Raw genomic sequence first — 24,955 nt, 5'->3', positions numbered from 1 at the left:
AATGTATTCTGGTAGAACTAATACTTTTATCACTCCTCACTGAACATCACAGTAACTGAAGAGATTTGCAGGGAGGGCAGACTACTTTTTGGTCAGTAGTTCGCTGGCCAGAACCACCGCCTAGTTGTAGTTGAGTCGAGTCAAAGCAAAAAGCAGTGGGAAGTCAGAGGAAAAATTTGGGCAGCACCCTCTCAAAGCAGGAAGTCTCAGAAAAGAACTTGTCTGGCCCCAAGAGAGTGTTCATAGTTGGTATCAATTGAGTGAAGGAAAGGAGTGGTCTCAGATGGCTCAGAAAAATCTTTTCCAGGACTGTAGGAAACCAAAGGGAGGGGGGAAAATGCATATATGTGCTACTTTCATAGAATCATTTAGGTTAGAAAAGACCATTAAGATAAGTGTCCAACTGTAAACCTAACACTGCGAAGTCCACCACTACACCACGTCCTTAAGTGCCACATCTACACATCTTTTAAATACCTCCAGGGATGGTGACTCAACCACTTCCCTAGGCAGCCTGTTCCAGTGCTTGACAACCCTTTCAGCCACCTTATGTTAACCAATTAAAGGGTGATAAGTTTAGACATATTTAGAAAAATCTTTATAAATCTTTTCTTGATGTGATACCTGGTCCCTCGCGGAAAAACGTCAGGAGGGTACCCCTACAAATGCAGTTGTGGGAAAGAAGGTGCTTAAAATAACTGAATGGAGTATGGGAGTCAGCATTTGTCCAGGATAATGGGATATGTTCTCTGACCCAATTTGAGGGCTGCTTTCTCATCTGGGGGCTAGATCTGAGGGGCTTTAGAGAAGATACCAAGGAACAGCCAGCCTACTTTCTGTCCCTCTGTGCCAACCAAGGGTGGGAAATAATCACAACAGTAAATGCCCAAGAAGCTTCTTAAAGTCAAAACTTCCCCTTGCTCCTGCACACCACAGTGCCTCGCAAGAACCCTCCTGTCCCATCCCTGACACCACCATCTCTCTCAATCCATTCCCAGAATGCTTCCCAATCCCTAAGCACACTTTCTCAGGATGCACTTACATGAGAAAGGGGAAAAAACCTTCATTTGAAAGCCATTGCCCAGGGAGATGTGCTTTCCCAGCTGCCAGAAAAACATCACTGCTGGGCACTTTTGTTATATCACTATTCCCAAAGAGCCAGGTAAGCCAGGCCCCACATTGCCTGTGAACATGTAGAAGTCCTTTCTCAGAGACTAAATGGAACAGACTTGTGGAAGTTTCTTGTTTAAAACACATCAGCATGCGCATCTCAGCCCCATTACACACCACTAAATATGTGCTGAAATGGCAGCTTATACTGAATTGTATGGAATTATTTTTATTGAACACAATTACTCAACAGGAAGCACAGAGAATAATTAATCTTAGTATGGAACTCCATTTTAACTTAGTTGATCTAGTACTTCAGAATAATGTGGTTACTCTGATTAATTTTTGCTCTTTCATTTATGAAAGTGGATAGTCTGTATTTTCACCAATTAGTTAAATAAACATCAAACACTTCTAAACACCAAATCTGAAAATGTCTAAATGTTGCAGTAATGAGTATCCTGCAAATACATAGATTAGCTACAGCTCAGAGCTAGGGAGAAAATTAATTGATGTGTGGCATGGGGTTGTATAAAATTGTTTTTTGCTTGGAACTGAGAAGTGGCATTCTTCATATTAACAGAGACACCTTTTCCAATCACCTAGTAATAGATGACAGTCATGTTTTACAACAGGGATGTGAATGGTGTGGTTCCAGGCACAGTTTTTAAGTGCCTGATGTTGCAAAATAAAATAACAGTATAAAAAAACTGCTACCAAGCTGTACACACCTACCCAGAACAGATTATTACTTGTAGTACGTGATGTTTCTTCAAGATCAAGAATCCCTCAGCCCTTTGCTTTTATTCCATTACCCACATGTGCAGGCAAGAACTGTGCCAACTCAGAGCTGTAAAACAGTCTGCACAAAGTGAAAAACGATTAAACATGCTGAACTGAATGCACTGCCCAATCAATAGGTCTTCCAGTATAGTTTAATCAGCCTGCCCATCACTATGCATTCTTACCCTCTTCTCACTGTTTTTCATATGAATTTCAGTTTAAGAAGCACCTATTTGGAAAGCCAGGGTCTTCCAAATCTCTTCCTAAAAAGATCTTAGAGTAACCCATATTGATTTAGTATTATGAAGAAATCTTAAAAATTCCTATTCAAGATCCCATAACCCCAGCCTGCATATTTCAGGCTGCTTTGGAAGAGGCAAGTCTTTAGTTTGAATTTTGTTTAACGAAGATTCCTGTTCACTCTGTGACCTCACAAAAATGCCATTTCCCCAATATGCAAAGTTGAAGAACGTTTTCAGTCTGTGAACACCCCAGTACTGGATTCAGCCTACAAGAGGGAAGAAGGTTACTTGGTTGTAGCACTATAAAAACACCTGCTAGAGGACCGAGTGTGCTATTAATAACGAGCCACAATAAAGATCAGAGAGCAGCCTGAAAATAAAAAAAAAAAAACAACACAGGCACCAATGGGAAGAAGAGTTGTGTCACTGAGTCCAGCAGTCAATGGGGCCGCTCAGTGACCACAAACAAGTACAGCATCCACTGCCAGAATTTTGAACATGCCCTGGAGGAATTCACTTGACCAGCAAAGGCAGAGAATTTAACACTAACAAAGAAGGTCACAACACCAAAAATTTATTTGAGATTATTTTGTGCAGCTCATGAGAATACATGAGAAGATCAAAGCTTTTCCTTAGGACTGGAAAGGATTAAGTCACACAGAAAGTCTCTGCAAGGTAGGAAAAAAAAAAAAAAAAAATCTCAGAGTCTCCTTATGACCTCCCCAGCCAAGATGTATTACTTGAATGAAAAATAATTGCAGCCTGTACTACAAACGACACAGCAAAATACAAATCTTCCAGTGATTTGACATTTACAACACATGTGTTTCTGTCATAGAGCAGGCTTCTTCCTTGGAAGCACCTCAGCTTAAGCCAAGGAATGGATTCTTCTCTTCTGGGGGAGCACACAGCCTTGTTATTCAGGGAACATGTTACTGTTTAAGAGGAATGATTTCTGATTAAACCCTTGTCATTCCACTGCCACCTCCTCAGGCCTGCCTGCAAAGCCTGAGGAAGGGGGCACATCAGCATTGCACAGAGAATTCACAGGCAGGAAGATCTTAGCTCGCACCATGGCTCAGACACGGGGCTTTGAGTCTGGGTCCCTTTGGCTCAATGTTGTCATATTTACCCAGAGAGATAGCTCATTTAAAAAACACTCACTGCCGTGGTGATAAAGGTGCTTTAAAGTTGGGAGCAGTAAACAAACATTTACACCGTTCGGTTGCAGAACATGGGTAGCATGGTGCCAACTGCAGCAATCAGCAAGCCCTCCTTAAAAAACTACTAAAATAACTATCTGATCTTTATTGAAATTATGAAACTGTTTTGGTGACAACAGCAAACATCCAGAGTTCAAATAGAAGAGATCAGTCTTCAAGATAAATGTGCTCTTCACCTCATGCTACTCTTGGCCAGCCCCTTCCCCCCAGGAACCTGTCCTATCTGTTCAGTCACCTCTAACCTCACCCCATGAGGTGTTAGGGTGCTTTTGCAGGTTGTCCTTAGATTTCTCTCAGTTGGATTTCTGCAATTCCTTTTTCACGGAGCCAAATCTCACAGATCAGTGGATATCGTGAACTTAAGCCAACACTAGCATGAGGACAAAGGAGAAGAGAAGGTCAATATCTAAATTCACCAAACACCTCAACTACCTGGAGATTCCTTGTTAAGCCTCACTTATTTCTGGCTGCCTCTTCCCTACCCCAACCCCCCATCTTGTTCTTTATAAGTAGACAAAAGGTATGAATGAGCAGAGAGGGAGATAAATGCTTTAAGCTACAGGGCAGCACAGGTATAAAAACAAATGAGCATGAACTGAGCAGGAATACATTTAGTCTTGCAGTTGAAATACTATTTGTAACCAGAAAAATTGGGCTAAAGACTAAAATTAAATTAATTTTAAGAAAAATCCTGATCAGTTGATTAAATGTATTATAGGAATTGATAGTAGGGACCACATCCCTGTGGCCCAAAGTATTTATTTCAGTCTTGCATTACCGTAAAATATGTGATACCTTCTTTAACTGTTTCTTTGGGCCTTGTTTTCTATTTAGATTATCTGTGAGATTTGATCAGGTAAGAAGCTGAAGGAAGAGAAACAGGGATATAAAGTGCAGTGGCCAAACAGCATTGGAGGGCAGATAATCTAGCACAGAGGGAGATAAAACTGTATAGCCCACAGTCTATTCACACTACATGATAAAAGACAGATCTGATATACCTTCAAGCATGATCTTTCTTTACCCCTGGACAATAAGGGGGAAGGAGATTAGGTCAATAAATCATTTACCTTTAGCCTTGGCAGCAGTACCCAAGTAATTCACTATTGAGTGTCCATTACACATTTATTGCTGCTATGCCTCACTCCTGTAAAGCAACAGGTCAGAAGGTGCTCATAATTTAGGGTCCTAATATTTGCCTTCCTTGCATTAGTTCTGGAATTTCAAAGCCCTATGTTCACCAAGATGGTGAAGGTTGGAAAACTGGAGCACCCCTCTTGCATTCTGCAACTACTGCCTGTGACATTGTATCTGGTTTGTGAAATAAAAGAATGAAGCATAGTCTTCTGTAGTATCATACAAAAATGGCCATAATTTGCCCCTTAGTGATTATAAAATACTCCTATTGTTGAAAAATACCTAAACACACTATACTTCATTTTTTTAATAGCAGCAATGTACTCATTCACTGACCGACAAACCAGTGCTAATTTGACCCCAAGACTGACTTTGCAGCCTGTTCACTACAATGGGTATCTGAAAGTGTTTTATGTAGCTTATTTATGATTTGCATAGACCCAAAGTGCTTGAGGGACACCAGAGAGAAACACCAACACTGCATCTATCTTGTTAAATACAGAGGTTTCCTTGCCAACTGTGTGACACAGACATAGCTTCTGTAAAGAGTGAAAAAAGAACATAAATTGGAAAAAAAAAAAAAAGATCCATAGGACATTCCTTAAAACTTTTGTATCTGATATTTACCACAAGAGAAGTATTTTCAATCTGCCATTAACACTTCAGTATCAAAAGCATTTTTAGCTTTTAGCCAAGATTCTGCACATCACCCTAATCTGAAGCACCGAAATGTTAACACAACTTTACATCTAAATTAGCATAGTGGACTATTTCACACCAGTGGTACTTCACTGTAGAGTTAATTGTTCCAAGACTGCAGATACTGACAGTACCTCTACCTCAGATTTTTCTCAGTGCTCCCGGTCACACTAAATAAATGGGATGAGAAACAAAACTTAAAGCCATAACATAATCCTTATTTTTTAAGACAGCATAAAATATCATTAGCTAAAAGCTTACCTGGTACAAGCTAGGTTCAATAATGTCAGTCATGTGAGTTGAGGGTTCAGCCTAAAGTTTCTCTGCAGGGAGCCTTGGGTTTAGATTTTACTGGTTGTGTCAGACTCCACAAGGGTAGAGGTCTCTGCTTTAGGAGGGGTGGAGTGACTGATAGAGCTCACTCACTGCTCCTTTCCCAGGTTGCAGAGGACAGGTGAGGCTACAGCTGCCCCAGGCAAAAAACACCTCAGCTGTGGTGTACAAGGAGGCACAACTACCTAGCAAATTGTTTGAGGGAAGAGTGTGTGCTCTTGTTCTGTCTCTGTATCCTGTCTCCCATCCTTTAACCTTTCTGCTTCAGTCCAGGCTCTCCAAATGGGATTCCTCAGACCTTTCCCTGTGACAGTTCATCTGGAGCAGCACAGATGTAGGCTGCCAATAGCCTCCTCAGGAGCTGTGTGTCAGGCACTTCTTTCTGTAGCCTCCAAAATCCTAGTGGTATCTCAAGAACTTTTCAGACAGTCCTCAGCACATGCTAGAGGGAGACAATGATGGGAGTGAGCCTCCTTTCCTTGGGATGAGTCCCCATGGTCCATCTGCATCAGGTAACCTCTCCACAAAGCACTTCTATGGCCCATTGCTGCCACCAGAGTCTGATGATTTGGTGGCCACATGTGCTGATGGGAGCATACCCCAACACACTTGGCCTGTGTTCTACTTCCCCAGCACTTGTGGTGGTTCACCTGCCTAGTCCTTATTTGTCTTTAGTAGGACTACCCGTGTGTTTCTACCTTCTCAATTAGTAGGACTGTTCATTTTAACTAAAAGCTACTATATTTCATATTTATATTTAAATTCAATTTACAGAGAAGAGAACAAGTTGTTCAGTATCTATTATTCTGTGCTGCAGTAGACACACTAATTTTAGAGTACATCATTTCCATTAACACATAAGAAAGGTTTCTTTCTTTATTCATTTATGTGGTGTTTGACATACACTAGCAGGCCTGAACAGAAGGAATGGCTATAAAAGTAAGAAAAAAATAATTTTAACACCATCAAGTGGGCTCAATAAATCCAGACAACTGCATTTTCTTTTGCATCTACTTTTCCTGTTTCACTTTTAGTACTCATTTACCCTGTCAGGTTCAAATGACAGAAAAGTGTTGGGATACATAAAAAAAATTGCTGCCTACCACAAAATCTTATATTTATAGAAATCTAGAGAGACCTCAGCCTATTTTAAATCTTTTTTCTGACTTCTACTGTCATCATTCAACCTCATTTGCAGGAGGGAAATGGAAATGGAACATATTGTTAATTGTAATCAGATTGACATCAACTTGCTAAGAATTTAGCAAATTACTGTCCTCTAAAAAAGTGCAGAGTTGGAAAGAACCTGAGATTGAACATCAGTGAGGTGAAGATAGAAAAATCTATTGATACTTTTACCCTACCCGTAGGAGTTAATCAGAGAGCAAGACTTGACTGAAATGAAAGACCTTTTCACACCAGGATATAAAACCCTTACAAAAGGAAAAAAATATATTTTCCATAATGCTTAATAAAGTATTTAGCAAAGGTTAAAATGGTCACACAACTTTCTACAAGGTGTGTAAAATCCACATTTGTTTTAGTGAGCTATTCCCACACTTCCTACTGATACTCAATGTACTAATTCTTTTTAACTCATGTTATAAACCAGAAGTGTGCACAGCTAACTGAATGCATCACTAGCTAATGTTAAAGTTTTCCTTTTTCTCTGTCAGTTTCCCATTTTTGTACCTTATCTCGGTCTAATTGTCTACGACGAATGGTTTGATTGAAATGTTCCTGAAATATGTTGAGAAAGAAAAGCAATGAAAAGGGGCCAAATATCAGAACATTCTAATACGTGGGGTTTTTTGCTAACTCAGGTCTGATTAATATGAGGTGATAGAGCTGATCACCTACATGGGTTAGTCTTCAGGAGTCAGAGAGTAGCAACTCATGGCTCTGCCAGGGTATAAATACATAATCTATTAGTCAACAATCACCTAAGATCATAAAGCTCTTGTCATATCATGAGATAAAAGTTTTAACTCTGACCACAGGTCTGGCCAGAGAACTCACAAGAAGTCAAAGAAGAAACTCAACCCCAAATTCCCACTGGCTCTTCAACAGTAACTTCACCAGGGCAGGAAGTCATCCTAAAGAATCAAAATGTGCCTTTAAGACACATCCTATGAAAAAAAAATTGTGGAGCTTCATTGCTAGGCTGCCATGGTGCTCTCCTAGATGTTGGCCAGTGATGCAGGTAGAGAACAGGGCTGGGCCCATACCCTTAAACCCTCTCTCTATCCAAAGAGTTTAGCATGTCTGTATTCTCAAGAGTACAGGAATTGCCATTCCCATTGCACTTGAACATAGCAAGAGAGAAAGAGAGTAGAATTTTGCATTCTCTTCCATTTTGTTCATTTGAGGGTCCATAGAGAACAGAGGAACTCTAAGTCTTATCAGAAAAAGGCCAAGAAATACAGATAGTGAGTATGTTTTGGCCCTCCTGCCAAGATGTCTGGAGCTGTTAAAAGCAGATTACATGAAAACAAGACAGGAACAAGACACTGGGTGTTAGACCGTGAAAGGATGTCACTTCTCAGCAAAGAGGTAGTTGCTAGTAGAAGTTCAGAGATGATGCTGAAATAAAGACACTTTACAAAGGAGGAAGAGTCAGGAAGAAAACACTCTGTCAGAACAAGCTATAAAGACCTTAACAGGATACTTCTGTGAGTATTCAAAAAGATTGCTCATCTCAAGGTGTAAAACAGCTGCCAGGATCAAGCCTAAGCCTTCTAGTAGCAATGGAAGAGTGCAGCTTCTTTCCAAAAGAGGATGGATAGATTGAGAGAAAGTGACTATCAGCCGCTGAAATATCTAACAAGATGCACTGTTTAGCTATGCTCAGAGACAGAGAAATAGAGAAAAAAATGTTGTAAAAAATTTCTGAATTCTAATATCAAGAGCTTGGATGTTCACCAGTTGCAATAGTGCAGTGGTTAGCAGTGAGTCAGAACAGCCTCTGGTGATAGTTAAGGTTGTCACCCTTCCTGCAGAATAGCTACTGCTCAGACAGAACAGAAATTCCAGTCCTTTCTGTGATTGTGTGCTGTATATATGCAATAAAAGGAGATGGGAAAGTTAAACTCCTCTTAATTTTATACTCTTAGTTCTCATAATGCAGAGGAAATCACAGGAATGTTAGGAATGAGCAATGTACAAGCAAGACCAATGAAGCTGAGGGGACATAGCCCTTCAGCTCTCAAAATTCTCTTTCTATAAAGCAAAGAGAACATGTTACAGCAGAAAGAAACCCCAAACTGTTCTGGATTAACTTTCTAATAATTGTCTGTTTTCACACCTGAGCTACCTCAACCATGGTCATAGGGTCATTCAATTTATTTAGTGCTTCTTTCTCCCACAAATACTTTCTTGCTCATCTCACATTCCCAGGGGTCCCTTGCAGACTATAACATTATTAAGTAGTCACCAGCTTCTGCAAATACTCCCCAGCTGATCAGGGTGGGGGAGGACTGCTTACCTGCTAATCAAGTGCTACTTGATTCCTGTCATTTTCATTAGCTGAGTTGTGGTGTCTGTTTATCAGGCATGATACTTTCCCCCATTCAGAAGCCAAGCAAAGTAGTTCTTTTACCTAGAGTCAACCTTTTAACCTACCCTGGTTTAATCCCATACTTTCTATGCTTGTAGGAGCCAAGAGGCTGCAGCTCTGGTCTGGAACTAGAAGGATCCTAAAGCTGGTATTTTGCAGAGTCAAATCCCATTACTCAGTTACCAAGCAGTAGCACATTTCTGACAGAGATGATACCTTTTAGCAGGGACTGTGGCAAAATCAGAGGATCTAGAATTACATGAGAGTGAAGGAAGTATTAACAGGCTCACTTGACCTCTGCATCCCTAAAAGATTTGGCAGTGTGTGCCACATGATACTCTTCCAACTCCTTCAGGACAGTCCTAGAGCCTCAGTATACATTAGGGAGGTATTACAATGCTATTCTTTGGCTGAGATGGGAATTTGATTCTAATTGCTTATGGCTGGTAAAGCTTGCACAAGTAGGAACCAGATTTCTGTGTGTCTTGGTCCCACTATCATACTGGAAATTCTGCCTCCCTGGCTTCCTGTACATGTTTTTGTTGTTTGAGGGGATCAGCTACCAGATCAGACCTTCTGGTTTCCATGTTTGTACTGTAACAAGTTAACTGTTCCAAACCTCAGGCCCAATTAGCCATCAGTTACACTTGGCAGCCAAATCCAAAGCAATGTATTAAAATTTCAATTATTTGCACAGCCTAGTTGGAATTAGCATACTGCACCTAAAGACATGCATGCTTGCTCTTCTGTTATCTGAGCCAAATCATATTGGGGTACAAAATACAGGCACTACATTGCCTCCAGAAGATATCCCTGGGTCCAGAGGGACTTTCAGGACACCTGAATAAGGAGCCCTGAGTCATTAAACAGCTGAAGAAAGAGAAATACCATATAGTCAAGGAAACAAGAACTACAGAACTGATTATTTTAACTTTTTTTCTTTCTTGCTGGCTTCATGACTTTGTATTCCTGGTTATCCAGTGCCAGGTTTCAACGGAAGGCATGGAAATCTGTGCCAATAGCCACCTAGCAAGGGTATATCCTAGGAAAAATTGGAAACAGGACTGAGGTCTCTCAAATTGAAACAAATCAGTGCTCCCTGCTCAAATCAACAAAAGTGTGTGATATATACTGTTACCACTGGGTCCTTAAAAAAAGAGATCACAGCTGCTGGACTCTGTGCTAACACTGTACTGCCCATCCCTATGCCATTGAAACCTGGCACTTAGGTGGATTTGAAGCACTGTGAATGGGGCAAGCTCCTCCATGGACCCGTACCTCTTGCCCCACAGAGGAATCATAGCAGTGCTGGTGAGCCCAGGGCAGCTCGGTGTCTGTCCCAGGACACTCCAGAATCCCAAATTAGGTGCCTGTGAGACTGGTTAGAGAGAATAGCCTTTCTGTATTCCTGTCTTGAAAACAAGACCTGCACTTCAGCCAAGTACTACTTCAGAGCCCGTCTTACCTTTAAACCTCCATGCCCTCCCTTTGAGAGATATATTACATGTCATTTAATTCTCACCATTATACATTCTGCATTTATATCTCTCTAGTTTTGAAAGTATATGTTAGTTGCTGTTATCATAGTTAGACATTGTCTATAATGAATAAAGCAATCTCGTGCCCGTGACTCACTGATGTACATCTGGATGAAGACTGAGTCTGTTTTCTGCAACACAGCCAGTTCTGGCAAAAGAAGGTATGAAGAAACATATGACACAAGTTAGCCAAGCAGTAATAAGACTCACCTGAACGTATACATTTTTTAATTGCTAAATGGGACATGTTCCACAACAGCTACTTTTTTTAAGGAGATAATTCATTCCATTCATAATAGATTTAATTGTGCTCTGATTGCTCACACCTGGCAATTTTGTTTTGCAGCACTTTTTTTTCCCCCAAAGCACTTTCAAAGCATAGAATGGGCCTTGCGCCAGGTATAGTATATGATTCAAGCCCTGAAATAAATGGAATGGGATTAGCAGAGCCAGCTCTAGACACAGACAAAGTATGCAGTTACTGGGGCAGCTGCCTGCTTTGCCTCTGCCAGACCTGCTACTGCCAAAGGAAAGGATGCTGTGAGTAGGCTAAAAACTCTTGCTCATCTCTCTTGCAGAAGCAGCAGTCATTTTGCTTCTTGCTCTGTACCATGCCTGCTTCTTCATGCCAGTGCTGCCATCTCCCCTGGCGGTGCTTATCCACGGGGTGGTGAAATTCTGTGTTTTCAGCCTGCTCTGGTTCCTAAGTTATTCTGGATTCAACTTTTTCATTGATATTTGTTTGGTTTAAAATGGTATTCAGGGTAATGAAATGGTATTCAGGGTAATGAAACAATTTTCAGATCTTCCCATTAGCTAATCTGAAATTTAACCCTAAACAAATCTGAGAGTATTGGGATGTTCTTAATACATCTTAAAGACTGCCATCACTCAGATATTGTTCTTTGTAGCCTTTTTTTTTTTTTTTTTATTTCTCAAAAGACCCTCCACTCAAGTGACCCCACCAGAATCTTCCTCTTATTTTCCCTTTACTGTATCACTTGAAGTCCCATCTTGAGATAAGGATTCATTATACTGCATGCTGTTCTCCCCAGATCCTAAGAGATTTCATCTCCCTCACTGAACTTATACTTTAAATGGATGAGAAGGGAAAAGGGTAGGAGAGCAAGATGAGTGACAGAGAAGTGAGCTGATTTTCTCTACATTGGGAGCCATATTGTTTGTCTGACATACCCAAGAGTCCAATGTAACAGTGCCTGGCATAGATAAGTGTGTTCAAAATGACTGTGGTATACCCTAAGACAACAAAAAAATCTGTCCTTTATAATGGAATACACATAAAACTAGAAAGAATCAATTTCAAATAGCCCCACAGCGTGCAAGATGGACTGAGAGAACCTGTAGGGATATAGAGGGATAAACTCCATGCCAACCAGCCCAGGCAATTCCAGTGAATTATTTCATCAGAGGTACAGTCAGCAATGAATAACTTCTTCACTAAGAGCAAAATTTAGCAAAAATAACCAAAATCTATGGTGGCAGGCAAGAGAGGAGGACTCAACTGGGTTTCTGAGCAGACAGAAAAAGAAAAATGATTTCTGAACTGAAATCTAGTCTCTCTTCTTTTAATTAATTCCTTCTTCCAACCTACCAAACTATCACACAAAAATAGCTCAGATTATACTCTAAGGCAGTTGTTTACATGGATATTTACCAATTCTCCAGTGAGCAGATTTCTGAAGCAGATCACTCTGTGCTTAATTTTCTCAGCGAAAGGAATGTAGAAATCTATCCACAGTGAAAGCACTCATGCTCTTCAGGGGTAAAAGATAAGGGCTATATAGACAAACCAGAAGTAAAATCTGAAGAGATGTAAAACACTCATAATTTCTATTGATTTTAAGCTGCCTGGAAGCACCTCCTGGGAATGTTTCTCTAGATATTATCTCTGTAATCATAGTATTCTCAATTGAAAATACAACTGCTCTGTTGCAGTGCATTTGTATTCAAAACAGGTGTGTTGGACTGATAAATGCATTGCTAGCAGAGATCAAATGATGAATTCATTAGCTACATCAGATTCTGAAAGGTAGAACTGGCTTTTTCAATGAGCTTTCTTCCATTTCTGACTCCCATCATTGGCAGGACTGAGCTGGTGGATTCTGTTCTCCCACAAGTACCGATTTACTTGAATGTCACTGAACACTGAAGGCAGTAAGATTTGAAAAGGCTGAGATCCATTGTTAGAATAAATCTATTGACAATAGCCTTTTTGTGAAAAAACAATTTAGGAAAAAAAGACATTTAGGAACCTGGACATTTTGGATAACAACCTGTTACCTGCAGTTACAGGTAACCAGATAGTCCATCTTCTAAGCGGTTTTCTATCTGCTACTCTTGGAAGACTGTTCCAGAATCATGTTGTTCCATCATTACAAGTCTTCTAATTTCCAGAAGAAAATGTAATCATGATCAGTTCTGTTCTCTTTCTTCATAAGCCATTGCTTTTCTTTGGAGGAAATAATTTCCCCCTCCTCCCCATTATGTTTAAAATGGCAGCCATATCCCCACTCAATCTCTCTTTTCTTGGACTGATCTAGACCAGCTTTTCTTTTGAGTTTGTTTTCTATTAAGTCTCGGAAAAAGCCTTTTCAGTGCATCTCTTCAGGACTGAATCCCTCTTACGAAAACGGGTGACTGGGATTCTGCATAGCGTTCCCAGAGAGACATCCCTGCCCTTTCTCCAGCATGCCAGCCCTTCCCTCTCATGCTGAAACACCTCATGTGACAGTTCACTGGAGCTGCTTAGAAAACAGATCTTTAGCCTATGTATTCAGTGAGTAAATGAAACTTATTGAGCTATCAGACAAAATTTAGAATATGTCTTTGGGGTGAAAGGAGTATATTTCAGTCTTAAGTGTTAGCTTTATTCTACTTACCATGTAAAACGTGCCATTTTAAAGGGATGTCTTGTAATTATTAGTTCTTTCAGATTCTCTGGGGGCACTAGGCCTAGATTGCTGGAACTATGCAAGCACAGACCAGTCTTTGCACAAAAGAGCTGCTATTCTCAGTAAAGTTAATCCTACTCTGTATTCAGTATGATATTATTCACACATTCACATGCCTACTTAAAAACATCATAGCAGATTTTGGAAAAGGTATGAAATATAAATACAAGCACAGTTGATGTCTGCAGTAAATACATCCGTATATTTAGAAAAGTCCTCTTACATAGTCCATTCCTAGATGACAGAATGAGTCAATGATTATCCAAAGTTCCCAAATTTAGAGGCTCCAAGGAAGACTGTGGGAAAATGGGTAAAAGGGAGAATTAAACTGGCAATAAATGACTTAGAAGGTAGCTTTTAATGTATTACTTATTTATGCTGATACCTTAAGTGTCCTAATATTCCATAATAGGAAACCAAAGCATCTTTCCAAATTTGTCTCAAGATTGATAAAAATTCAATTCTAGACATAGAAGTCTTCTTGGCCAGATGCTTACTGGTAACTACCCCATAATGTTCTCCCTGTTGAAACAAAGCTTTGTTAGATGCACTCAAGAGAGGGCAGCTAGAGCTTTGTAAAGATTGCCTGAAGTCAGACCATAAAAAAGGGCAAAAAATGGATCTGCTGCTGAGACACTGGAGCAAAGCATTTATGATAGAGAAAAAGTAGTAGGGAAATGATTCACAATGGCCTAATTACATTAGAAACAACACTTATTCAGCTACTTGGAGAAAAGAACCCAAGGGAAATGGAGGAAAGGACAGCCCTTAGGCCAGTCTGATATTTATTTTCCTGCATGTGGAAAACCATTCCTCATGAAAACAGTTCTACCATTATACAGAAATTTATCATCAAAATAAATGCCTCAGAAAAGCTGTTGGATGTTATCATTGACAGCATTGGAGAGACATTACTAATACTGAAACTTCATGAGACATATAAAACATATAAGCAAATATAGTTCCAATAGGAAATGTCTACAGACAAGTATATTTTGGCACCTATACAATGCAGTTATGCCTATTGCTTCCCACAAGAAATAACAAAATGCATTTACGCAGCATACAAGCTATCAACTGTCATTGAATTATATTGCAGAGATGATCTATAACCTTGAAAAGTATGACTGTTTTTATTCTATAGCAAGTTTATAAACTGTAAGACGATAAAGCTAGCTAATGCTTTCCACAATATGCTTCCCAAGTAGGAGACTCAAAATGAAATATTATTAACAATTTATGATTATTTCCATGCAGATACTAAATGACTAATTCCTATCATATTTTTCCATAGTTGCAGGAGGGAGTGTTTCTGCACCTGTTTCTCTTCCCCCAAATCTAATCATCAGTGAAATTGTACTCAGCCAGCTGTTAAATTTCAGATTGGTTATTATATTTCATGCATTTAAACACTGACAAAATATGAAGTCATATAGCCACAATAAAATGCTATAGTGATACCAAGAGAAGTGATCACCAAGCTTGCAAAGCTTCAGACAGTCTTGGATTTTGTTGTAATACCTAACTAGATTCAAGCCTATGGTGGATATTCATATGCAAACTAGAGTACCCAGTTAACGCAATAAAGTTACCAAAAATTTGGAAAAATGTAGTCTGTTTCCACAGATTCTTTTGAGAGCTTAAACCACTTGTTAATTATTAGAAATTTATGTAAAACTGATTAGCTCATGTCTCCTGTGCCACTATTCGCAGAGGGTATGGCGTCTTAGCATTTTGAGAACAGAAAGTTCATTAACTCATTTAGCCATAAATCCTTACATTTTGTTGATACACCTGTATTGAACCAACTGCCTTGTGTCTGAACGAAACATAATTTGTGGTTTGGCTACACAAGTATTTGAAGGCATCAACAAGCAAAATCAAACATTGCAAGTAGCTCCAATCCTACCACAACTGCTCTGTCAACATGCCTAATACAGTGATAATTATTCATTCACGTATTTACAGCCTGAGCATGGAAGTTTAACTCTAAAGGCTTTATATACTATTTACCACATACATTTTCTGAAAAGAGTGTATTTAAAGTATGTACATACACATACATGTGTGTGTGCATAAACTTACACCTTTACTCCACAAAAGGCTGCCCACATGGTTTGACAAATATAGATGGATAAATAGCTAGGTGAGGTAGATATGATTACCCAGAAGCATTACTGATCACTGAGGTCACCCAAAATTTTCCACTGACAGATTGCTTAACACTTTGCAAAATTTTAACTATATCAATTGGAATGTTGCATGCCATATTTTTATGTTAAAACGCCTTAGACATTTCTGAAAATATAACTAAGGAAAAAACCGTGGGTTTACTCATAGCAAAAAAAAAAAAGTCAATTTTTTCTTCATTAAGAAGCCCTCAACCTGCCTGCTTTAGATCTGGGACCTAAAATATTCCAAGGAGCCTTCAAGAGTGTCAAGAATTTGTGCTATAGCATTTTTATAAATATTCAAATTTGCACACTTCAAAAGCATCTGGAAAAAAAGAGATCATAGCTGTTTAACAGAGACACTTTTGGGCAATTAAATCTCACATAGGTTCAATCTCAGTTAAGTGTTCTTGACCCCAGAGTTTCAAGACTGAACAAGATCTCCTCCCTAACTCTTCCTGGTAGATGAAGCTTGCTGTAGTGTCTGGCTTCCCAAGAGGGGACAGAGAAGTGGTCTTTCACCTTCAGTATTGCAGCAGCTGATGCAAGAGGAGCCAGTGGCCATACCAGAAATATATTAGATGGGGATTGCACAGATGGGCAAAGCTGGAGATAAAGAGAAGCCATGGCAGGAGCTTGTTAGAAAAGTGGGGCAAGAAAAGACAAGAAGTGGGATGAGGAAAAAGGGTGGATTTTTGTGCCTGGTCAGAATGATACTGAGAGGTGCCCAAGCCAGCAGACCTTTTGCCAGTGAAACACCCTCTCCTAAAATGTCTTAAACTGAGCTGGCAGAGCAACATCTCTGTATTCCTGTACTGTCAGAAAATATGTATTAACTTCACTAGTAACAGCTGTCCTCATCTTCCTCCCTTTATTGCCCAATGGATATTCCCAACCTCTTTATATTCTCAGGTACTCTGTTACCCTTTGTGTCCACACTGTGGAGGTACTGGTCCAGTCCCTGCAGATTACTCCAACTGGGGGCATGCAAGGTTCCATAGGACCCTGTTTTTCAATTAGGGAATTATATTTAAAATGCTCATTAAGATATATTGCTGCAGTCCCTGCAGCAGTTTTACATTATTTAATGCTGTGGTCATAGATCTGGGTAACTCCAGGAATAGAACTGCCACCCCCTCACAGAAAATGGATTGTTTGACATTTTTATTACCTCCAGCCTTTGTTCCATGGAGATGACAGCCAGTTACCTACATTGGCATGACTGGAAGGAAAGTAGGTAGCAAGCGCAGCTGACAGTATCTTGCAAGTCTGTGATGCTAAATCAGCATCACTGCCACGTGCCTCTTCAGTGAGGATAGGATGTGGAGGTAAAGTCGTGACAGTATGTTCCAAGGTGTCCCTGTGGTTCTTCCAGCTTGCTCTGTCAATGTTTCTTCTGGGGTTATTAGTGTTTATAAAAGCATGCCCTTAAAATACCTGCATGGTGTTAATAAAAGCAAAAATAGCAGTTCTTGTGCTTAACTTTTTCATACTGGGGTAAAATAGGGCTAAATTGGGCAAGTACAGAAATCATAATAGCACAACTCAGTTTAAGGGTGACTTTCAAATCTCCTTCAGGTCTTAAAGAGCAAGGAGTTTAAGCTAAAATCAGATGAGGACACATTCTTTCCTGCTCTACAGAAAATCCTTCTCCCTTTAACAGGCACAAGATTTGGGGTGGCTTTTGCTTAGACACTGCTAAAGTCTATTCACTAAGTCCTCCACTCACAAGTGGAGCAACCATGAAATTCTCCAACTTCTGAAAAACACATTATTTCAGAAAAATCATTCAGATTTGCATTGGTATTTGTAAAATAACCATGTATATCCTACGTGAAATATGAGAAATAAAACCAAATTTTAAAACACTTCCCCCCCACCCCTCCTTTCTTCTCGGGCTTAACTTTACTCCAAATTTTTCTACCTCCTCCCCCTCAGCAGCGCAGAGGGACACTAATAGTAGTTGCAGTCAGTTCATCACCCGTTGTTTCTGCCACTCCTTCCTCCTCAGGGGGAGGACTCCTCACACTCTTCCCCACCTCCAGCGTTGGGTCCCGCCCATGGGAGACAGTCCTCCGCAAACTTCTCCAATGTGAGTCCTTCCCACGGGCTGCAGTTCTTCATGCACTGCCCCAGCATGGGTCCCTTCCCTGGGGTGCAGCCCTTCAGGAACAGACTGCTCCAGTGTGGGTTCCTCATGGGGTCACAAGTCCTGCCAGCAAACCTGCTCCAGCGTGGGCTTCCCACGGGGTCACAGCCTCCTTCGGGCACATCCACCTGATCTGCCGTGGGGTCCTCCACGGGCTGCAGGTGGAGATCTGCTCCACCATGAACCTCCACGGGCTGCACCATGGGCTGCAGGGGAATCTCTGCTTTGGCACCTGGAGCACCTCCTCCCCCTCCTTCACTGACCTTGGTGTCTGCAGAGCTGTGTCTCTCATACCCTCACTCTCTTCTGGCTGCTGTTGCGCAGCAGTTTTTCCCCCTTGTTAAATGTTATCCCAGAGGCGCCACCGCTGTCGCTGATGGGTTTGGCCTTGGCCAGTGGCGGGTCCGTGTGGAGCTGGCTGACATTGGCTTTATCGGACATGGGGGAAGCTTCTAGCAGCTTCTCACAGAAGCCACCGCTGTAGCCCCCCAACTGCCAAAACCTTGCCATGGAAACCCAATACACCTACCATAAAAAGAGCAGTGGTTTTGAGGAGTAGTAGGTGAACCAGGGATCTTTATACGTATCAGATGCTATAAATTTTACTCACCTATGAAATATGGAGAGGGGAGCATAAGGGGCATTGTATTTACTTTTCTCATAACAGTATTTCTTAAATAGACAAAGCAGTCTGTATGAGTCTACTCCAGGCACAGTGGATCAGTCACCATCTGCCACTGAAACTGATGAGTTGTTCTTCTCTAGACAGTGAAATAAAGTGTTGATTGTGTTTCACTGAGAAATCCACCTTTTATTTTTTCTCAAATTGACTATAGGTCTGTAAGTATCCTCTGTGATTATTGTCAGAAGAGCCACAGACAATATTTGAAGTAACATGTTCTAGGACAAGACAAGGAAACACAGACTATTACAGCAGTATGCCCAAATTTGAACTTCACTTGACACTGGAGTCAGTCTCAATCACATCAGTGAGGGATAAGGGAAGTTCTGTAGAAAGAAGAGGAAAATGAGTTACTTTATCATGCTCTGGCATAATAAAAAGTAATTTTAAAATTTGATAATCTGAAATACTTAATCATCAGGTTTTTGGGACTGATATTTTTCCTGTAGTAAACTACTATTTCTACACAACGACTGTACAATATTGTTTTTAAATAGGCTTATTTATTACTTTCAATGTTTATAACTTTTTTACAAGCATAGTTTCAGAAAGAGAACAACACAGTAACAGAACTGGGAGCTTTTTCCATTTTGTTTCCTTTAAAATTTACAGTTGCTTTAGACAAAAATGTATGTATGTTTTGCTGATTTCTGATTTGCCAATGAAAAAACAATATCCCATGTAAACTGCAGAAGCTGACAAATTAATTTTTGTGTTTGTATATCAGGCAAATAAATAAATCTTACAGTTACTAATTATTTTTCAACCTTGCACATGAGAATATGATTAGACTGACTACAACTGACACTGATTATCTGAGATAGGATGTTATTAAACCCCTTTGGGGAGCCTTTGAAAGACCCACCACACTTAGAGCAGAGAGCTTTTCTCTGCATTAGCTCATTTATGGAGCAATTACATGGGACTTACTACCAAAAAGATGTCAGGAAAAACATTGAGCAAAAAGCTAAAGTGGAGTTCACACCCCTCCCCTCTCTGTCAAAACATTTCACAACCTCATAGCCTTAAAATGTTTTGTCAAGATTATCTATAGCAAAGCTATTTGCTATATATCACTAAAAGGTACGAGATAGGTTAGATTAAGACTACATGGAAGAGAGCTGGTAATGGATCTGAAAACAGTAGAGATTTCTCTCAGCTCAGATGGCTTCTTTGCTCCAAGAGCCACAAATTAATTAATTCTGTGGGCTTGAAAAGACCAGTGTTTTCATTTCATCTATCTCAGAGTTTGCAAGTTTTATTATTTCATTAGAAAACTACTATGGAGAGTTTCTCAGTGAAGTGCGGAGAAATATGCAAAATGTGCTGCTTTAAAAAATCTGCACTGGTTCTGGAAAAACCTGTGGCTGAACTCACTGATTTATTTCAAAATTAAGATTACAAAGACCTGATTTTTAGGAGCAGTTTACAATTTTGTACCTACAAATATGCAGATAGAAAATGGAGAGCTAGGTAGAGACCATTTTCAAGTCTGTATTCCTACAACGGACTGTTCTCCTGACACCCACAGCTGAGAATGAAAATGCATAGTAAAGTACTGCAGAACTGGTATGTATTAAATAGCTACGCACCTATTGATTGTGCGATTTTCAGTTTGAGAACATCAGAAAAGCTCTGAGAGATACATAATCCAAATACTGACAGCTCACTGAAGAACCAACAATACCGAGGTATTACAGATTGCAGAGATTTATTCTCACCTCCACTTTGAGTTTAAAGCTAATATTGCTGTAAATTCATGTGATGACAACACCTAAACCTTGATCCATCTCATTTTTTCTGTCCTCCCTGGGTGTCTTCACATACTTAATCCAAGCCTGCTACAGAAGAAGTTAAAAGATACTTAAATGTTCCTTCCTTATTCAATGAAGAACTCAGATGTACAACTAGAGTAACGTGCTGGAATTCACTTAGTGCTTTTCCTCAGAGTGCCTTAAAGAGCAGTATCTTGCTGCCAGTAGTTTCTGACATGAAACTGATCCCAGAGTGGCCTTACAGCAGTGGCAAGAGACTCAGCAGAGTTCTCCTGTCTCATAAACACAGATTCTCTGCTGCTCTCTGGAGCACAGTTACTGCTCCTGGAATGTGTCCAAGGTCCAGAAGGTCCCTACTTTGCAGTACCCACTGTTAATCGATGACAAATCCTGGAAGGTAGGATTTTCTGCATATGTAGTGATCACTGACCACAGGGAAAGCTTATGCAAAAATTCTGCTTCATAAATATGAATATGCTTGAGTGAGGAAAAAATGATCCTTTACTGAGTTTATCCTTCAAGGCATGTTATGTTGCATTTCTGATATTGCAGAGGAACACAGCAGTACTGTATGAGGAATTCTGCGTGGCCAAATGCTGTAGTCCTTACTCAGATTTTACTCAGGAAAAACCACTTTTGACTGGAGTGAGAATTTGCTTGACTAAGGACTGAACAGAGTGTTTTGAATCTTACCAGCATTGCTTGATGCTAATGTTGGACAACAGCTCTCATTGCTAATTTGCCTGCCTCATTGGCCTTCTTCTGGGCTCTGAATTGGCTTTTGCTGTGTGTTATTCATAGCTTATATTGCTAGTTCAGATTGCTCTTCTTTGTGTTTTTCATTTCCAGCAAATATTTTGCAGCTATTGTTCTGCTGCTGGTAGATGTGCATGGAACCTGGTATGTGGAACCTGAACCTCAGCCCAGATTTAATTAACACTGTTAAACATGGTCTCACTATGGTGCTCAGAAGGAATTTTGCAGACCTCTTTCAGTGAAGCATAAATTTGTTCAATCTGATGTTTTTACAATGCAAAAATATAAGGACTTGATTCACAAATCTTAAGACCAAATGCTTCTCCAGTAAAATAGATGGAGTAGTACCCATTTACAGCCACCATAAGGTCAATTATAAATGCTTATTCTGACCTACAATAGTCATACAAGAAAATCACTAAATGTCTGTGCTGTAACATCACCTTTTTTTGTAGTTTTAATACTGCTTTAAAGTAAGATATACTGAATAATTAGTACCAAATTATGCCATAGCCTACTAATATGCAGCAAATCTAGCTAGGTTATCACCCGTATGTCTTATGAGCCATACCTAGCCATGGTTTATCCTCTATTCATGCTGCAGGGTACGAAATTCCTGGGTGCCAACCTGCCTATGGCAACCTAGAATTCTCCAGGGCAGGCTCGCAAAATCTTCACCTACTCTCTGGGACAGGTAACTAATAAGTGATGTTTTGTGAAGTTATGCTTTCTTTCTAACTTTCTGATGTCCGTAAAAATGTATCATTTCTTCACGTCAGTCTGTAGTCTCTCATCGTTCAACTGCACTATGTTTTCTGAACCAGGGAAATAACAGCAGACCTGTTTATTATAGTACTCTAGATGCTTGCCCCAGCCAAGCCTGTAATAATGGTTATTAACGTGTATAAAAACTGAAAGTTTTTTAAGAAGCTGCAAAATCCACAGCTGCCTACTACCAGTTAATATTTTTTTCTGATGGATTAGTTCTTATAATACAGTTGCATTGCGTTTCATTGTTGATGCCACAGCTATCTGGGCACTTCACCCACCTTTCGTAATTGCTGGTATGTATATATTCTCTCCTTTATCAGGTTTACATTAATCATCGGTCTCCCAAAGTAAGGATTTTTTCAATGCTATAGGTACAGAGATGTTGAAAGGATGGAGGAGTTATGACTGATTCTAGTTTACATTCCTAAGCAGCACATAGTATAAGTTTATGTAATGACTCATTTTTCCATATTTTGCTTAGATTTTCTTCTACTTTTCTCCTGAATTCTCTCTTTGTTCTTTATTGCTTGACTTTATTTCAAGTGGCAGGTATGTAGAAGAAATGTCATTCACTGATACTATTGTTTTCAATTACATGAAATATTGAAATATATTTCAAAGTAAGAAATTAATTAGATAAAAAATAAAGACAGGCTAAGCTTTAGATTGTCTTCTTGCAATCGATTTTCTTTGAATGTCTGTGAATTTTCATCTTAAGAGTGCTGCTAGTGCAGGAAAGACATAAGTGAGATTCTTTTGGTATTTTTTTGGGTGTTCTACACTCTGTGGAGTGAAAAAAACAACAGGCTTGGAAGAGTGGTTTAAATTCCTGTTTTTCAGTCCCCTGGGGCTCTGCACATGCACTCCACTCTTACCTGGGTTTAGATGAGCTTGATGCAAAAATATATTTGCTCTGCTGCTTGTCCTTGTTAAAACCAGGAGATGACCAGTGAAGCAAATCAGGGCATATAAAACTGTTCTTTAGAATGTTTGACCCTGATTCCAATTTGATTGAATATTTGAAAGTCTTAAAATCAGAACAAATTCACACAGCCAGTGTAATCACTGAGTTTGATCTTATGTGCTCTTTTAAAATGGATGCCCGTGAGGAAGTTCAGAGTCTTGGGATGACATTTAGTAGCCTTTCTGTAGGGGTCTCTATAAAAAACATCTCTTTTCCTACCATCACTGTCCACTTGTGGTTCTTACTTTCAAAAGACAATAAGCTTACTCTTATGGAGGACAATACCACAGTTTATCTCCAAGTATACCAAAGCTTAAAATCCACAAATCCAGGATTTTAGCTCAGGCCATTTAGCCATTTCATAAAAAAATAAACAGCCATTGAAAGATAATTTTCATTTTCCTCCCTGTTTTTTAAAAAGCTCCCAAGGATCTAAACTTTTAGAGAGATTTTAGTATTTCCTGAAAGCTTGCTTGTTTCTTTCCTGTTCATTAACTGAAATCTTAATCACAGTGTTTCAACATATCTAGACTTTGAAAATTTATTTGGAAACTTGCTTTCCAATTATATTGAAAACATGAGCTTTCTGAAGGAACTAAAAAAAAAACACATTTGTTTGAGAAAATGAAAGGTAGTGAGTATGATAACTGTCAGCACTTATGAAATGAGTATAGATTCTATTTTATCCAGCCTGATGCACCTTAACCTTTGAAAAACTAATGAGAAAGCAACAAAAATTTCAGCAAGACAAGTCAAAAAAAACAAGTCTCAATTCACCCAGAATGCTAAAGTAGTTCAGCTATAAGACAAAAAAATAAAAGTGGCCTGTGTTTAGGTAATACACATCTCAGGCACAAGAGGAATTTTTGGGAGGGCCTGTAGTAATGATGCTGCTTCCTCATTCTGTGTGGTTCTTTGAGGTGCTATGTCTGCAGGGTAGGTGGAAGCAGAGGGCTCCTGGGTCCCCTCTGAAGAAACACATTGTGTATTGCTTTTCACATGAATAGTGCAAGCATCTTTTCAGATGAATGCCAACTGCCTGATTTGGTCCCTCCAGACTTGCGGAGAGCTCCTTCATTTAGTGGCTCACTCCAAAAACTACAGAAGAGCTAATGTCAAGGTGCTGGACTGCTAACAGGAGTTTGGAGGAATGCAGTCCTGTTCCCTCTCCTTCCCCATACACACACAAAAAAGGTGACAAAACAGAGTCTTTCACTGAAAAGCCGGTTCAGCTGAGGGAGCGGGATAAAATAGACTTGACTGAACTAATAAATCATGACATTAGGTTGGGAGGAAGGTTGTATGAAATGACGGCACAACATGCTGAACAGTGGGGAACTTGCTAGAGGTGAACTCATTTATACTCTTGCAGAGTAGAAGACTTCTCAGTTAACAAGTCCTAAAATAGTGTGCTGCAGTATATAAAATAAGGTAGGGCTCAAAATGATTAGCCAAAGGTGACAGATGGCAATTCCTTTGTCTTTTTTTCCTTTTTTTCTTTTGCTGTAATATCAATTTGATCAAAGACTTGAGGATCATTTGTTATTGTAGGAAAACTAAAAATATCTTGAAATATTCAGGCAAAATAAGTTCATTCAGATAACAGCCAGTAGCTCTCATTGTTCCTGTTCAACACCTTATACATCAGTCTGTGTGTAGTAATAGTTTCCCTCAGAATCTGAATTACCTGTGCACAGCTAAGAATTTTGGTGTGTCCAGGCTAAGGAGTATTATTTAATCAATTTATTAAATCAAATTAATAATTAATTTAATTGTTTGCTTGTGTAACAAAGCAGTGATCTATTCTACTTCCAGAAAGCCTTCCAAAAAGTCCCTAGAGTTCACCTCTGTGTCGTGGTGCTTTGGTAATGTCACACAGCTCTGTGTGATGGGGGAACTAAATGCTAAAGTACAGAGACTGCAGTAGAACTGACTGCACCAATGGCTGCTGAAAGTGTCTGAGGGGTCAGTGCTGTGTCTCACTCTAAACAACAACAGCATCATCTCGTATACTCTTTAGTAATAATATCTGGCAAGTATTAGCATTTTTTTAAAGACAAGCACCTATGGATCCAAGTTAGAGATACAAAAGGA

The 24,955-nt window shown here is 39.7% G+C and overlaps 1 protein-coding gene across 5 annotated transcripts in view; it reads left to right on the top strand.

Moving 5' to 3' along the window:
* The window catches only part of BEGAIN (brain enriched guanylate kinase associated), a 165,643-nt gene that overhangs the window by 65,109 nt on the left and 75,579 nt on the right, over positions 1-24,955 (top strand). For 3 of the 5 annotated variants that reach the window (XM_074865243.1, XM_074865241.1, XM_074865239.1), the window contains exon 2: positions 21,731-21,820. The exons of the other annotated variants lie outside the window; for them this stretch is intronic. Coding sequence is in view for 2 of the 3 variants with exons in the window: in XM_074865241.1 (XP_074721342.1) it covers positions 21,731-21,820 (90 nt within the window). In the remaining variant the exon portion in view is untranslated. The remainder of the gene's footprint in view (positions 1-21,730; positions 21,821-24,955) is intronic. 5 annotated transcript variants of the gene reach the window in all.

Source organism: Strix uralensis, chromosome 4, assembly GCF_047716275.1.
Source record: "Strix uralensis isolate ZFMK-TIS-50842 chromosome 4, bStrUra1, whole genome shotgun sequence".
NCBI classification, from domain to species: Eukaryota; Metazoa; Chordata; class Aves; order Strigiformes; family Strigidae; genus Strix; species Strix uralensis.
Note: the sequence above shows the minus strand (reverse complement) of the source record. Positions and strands in the feature narration are given on the sequence as shown.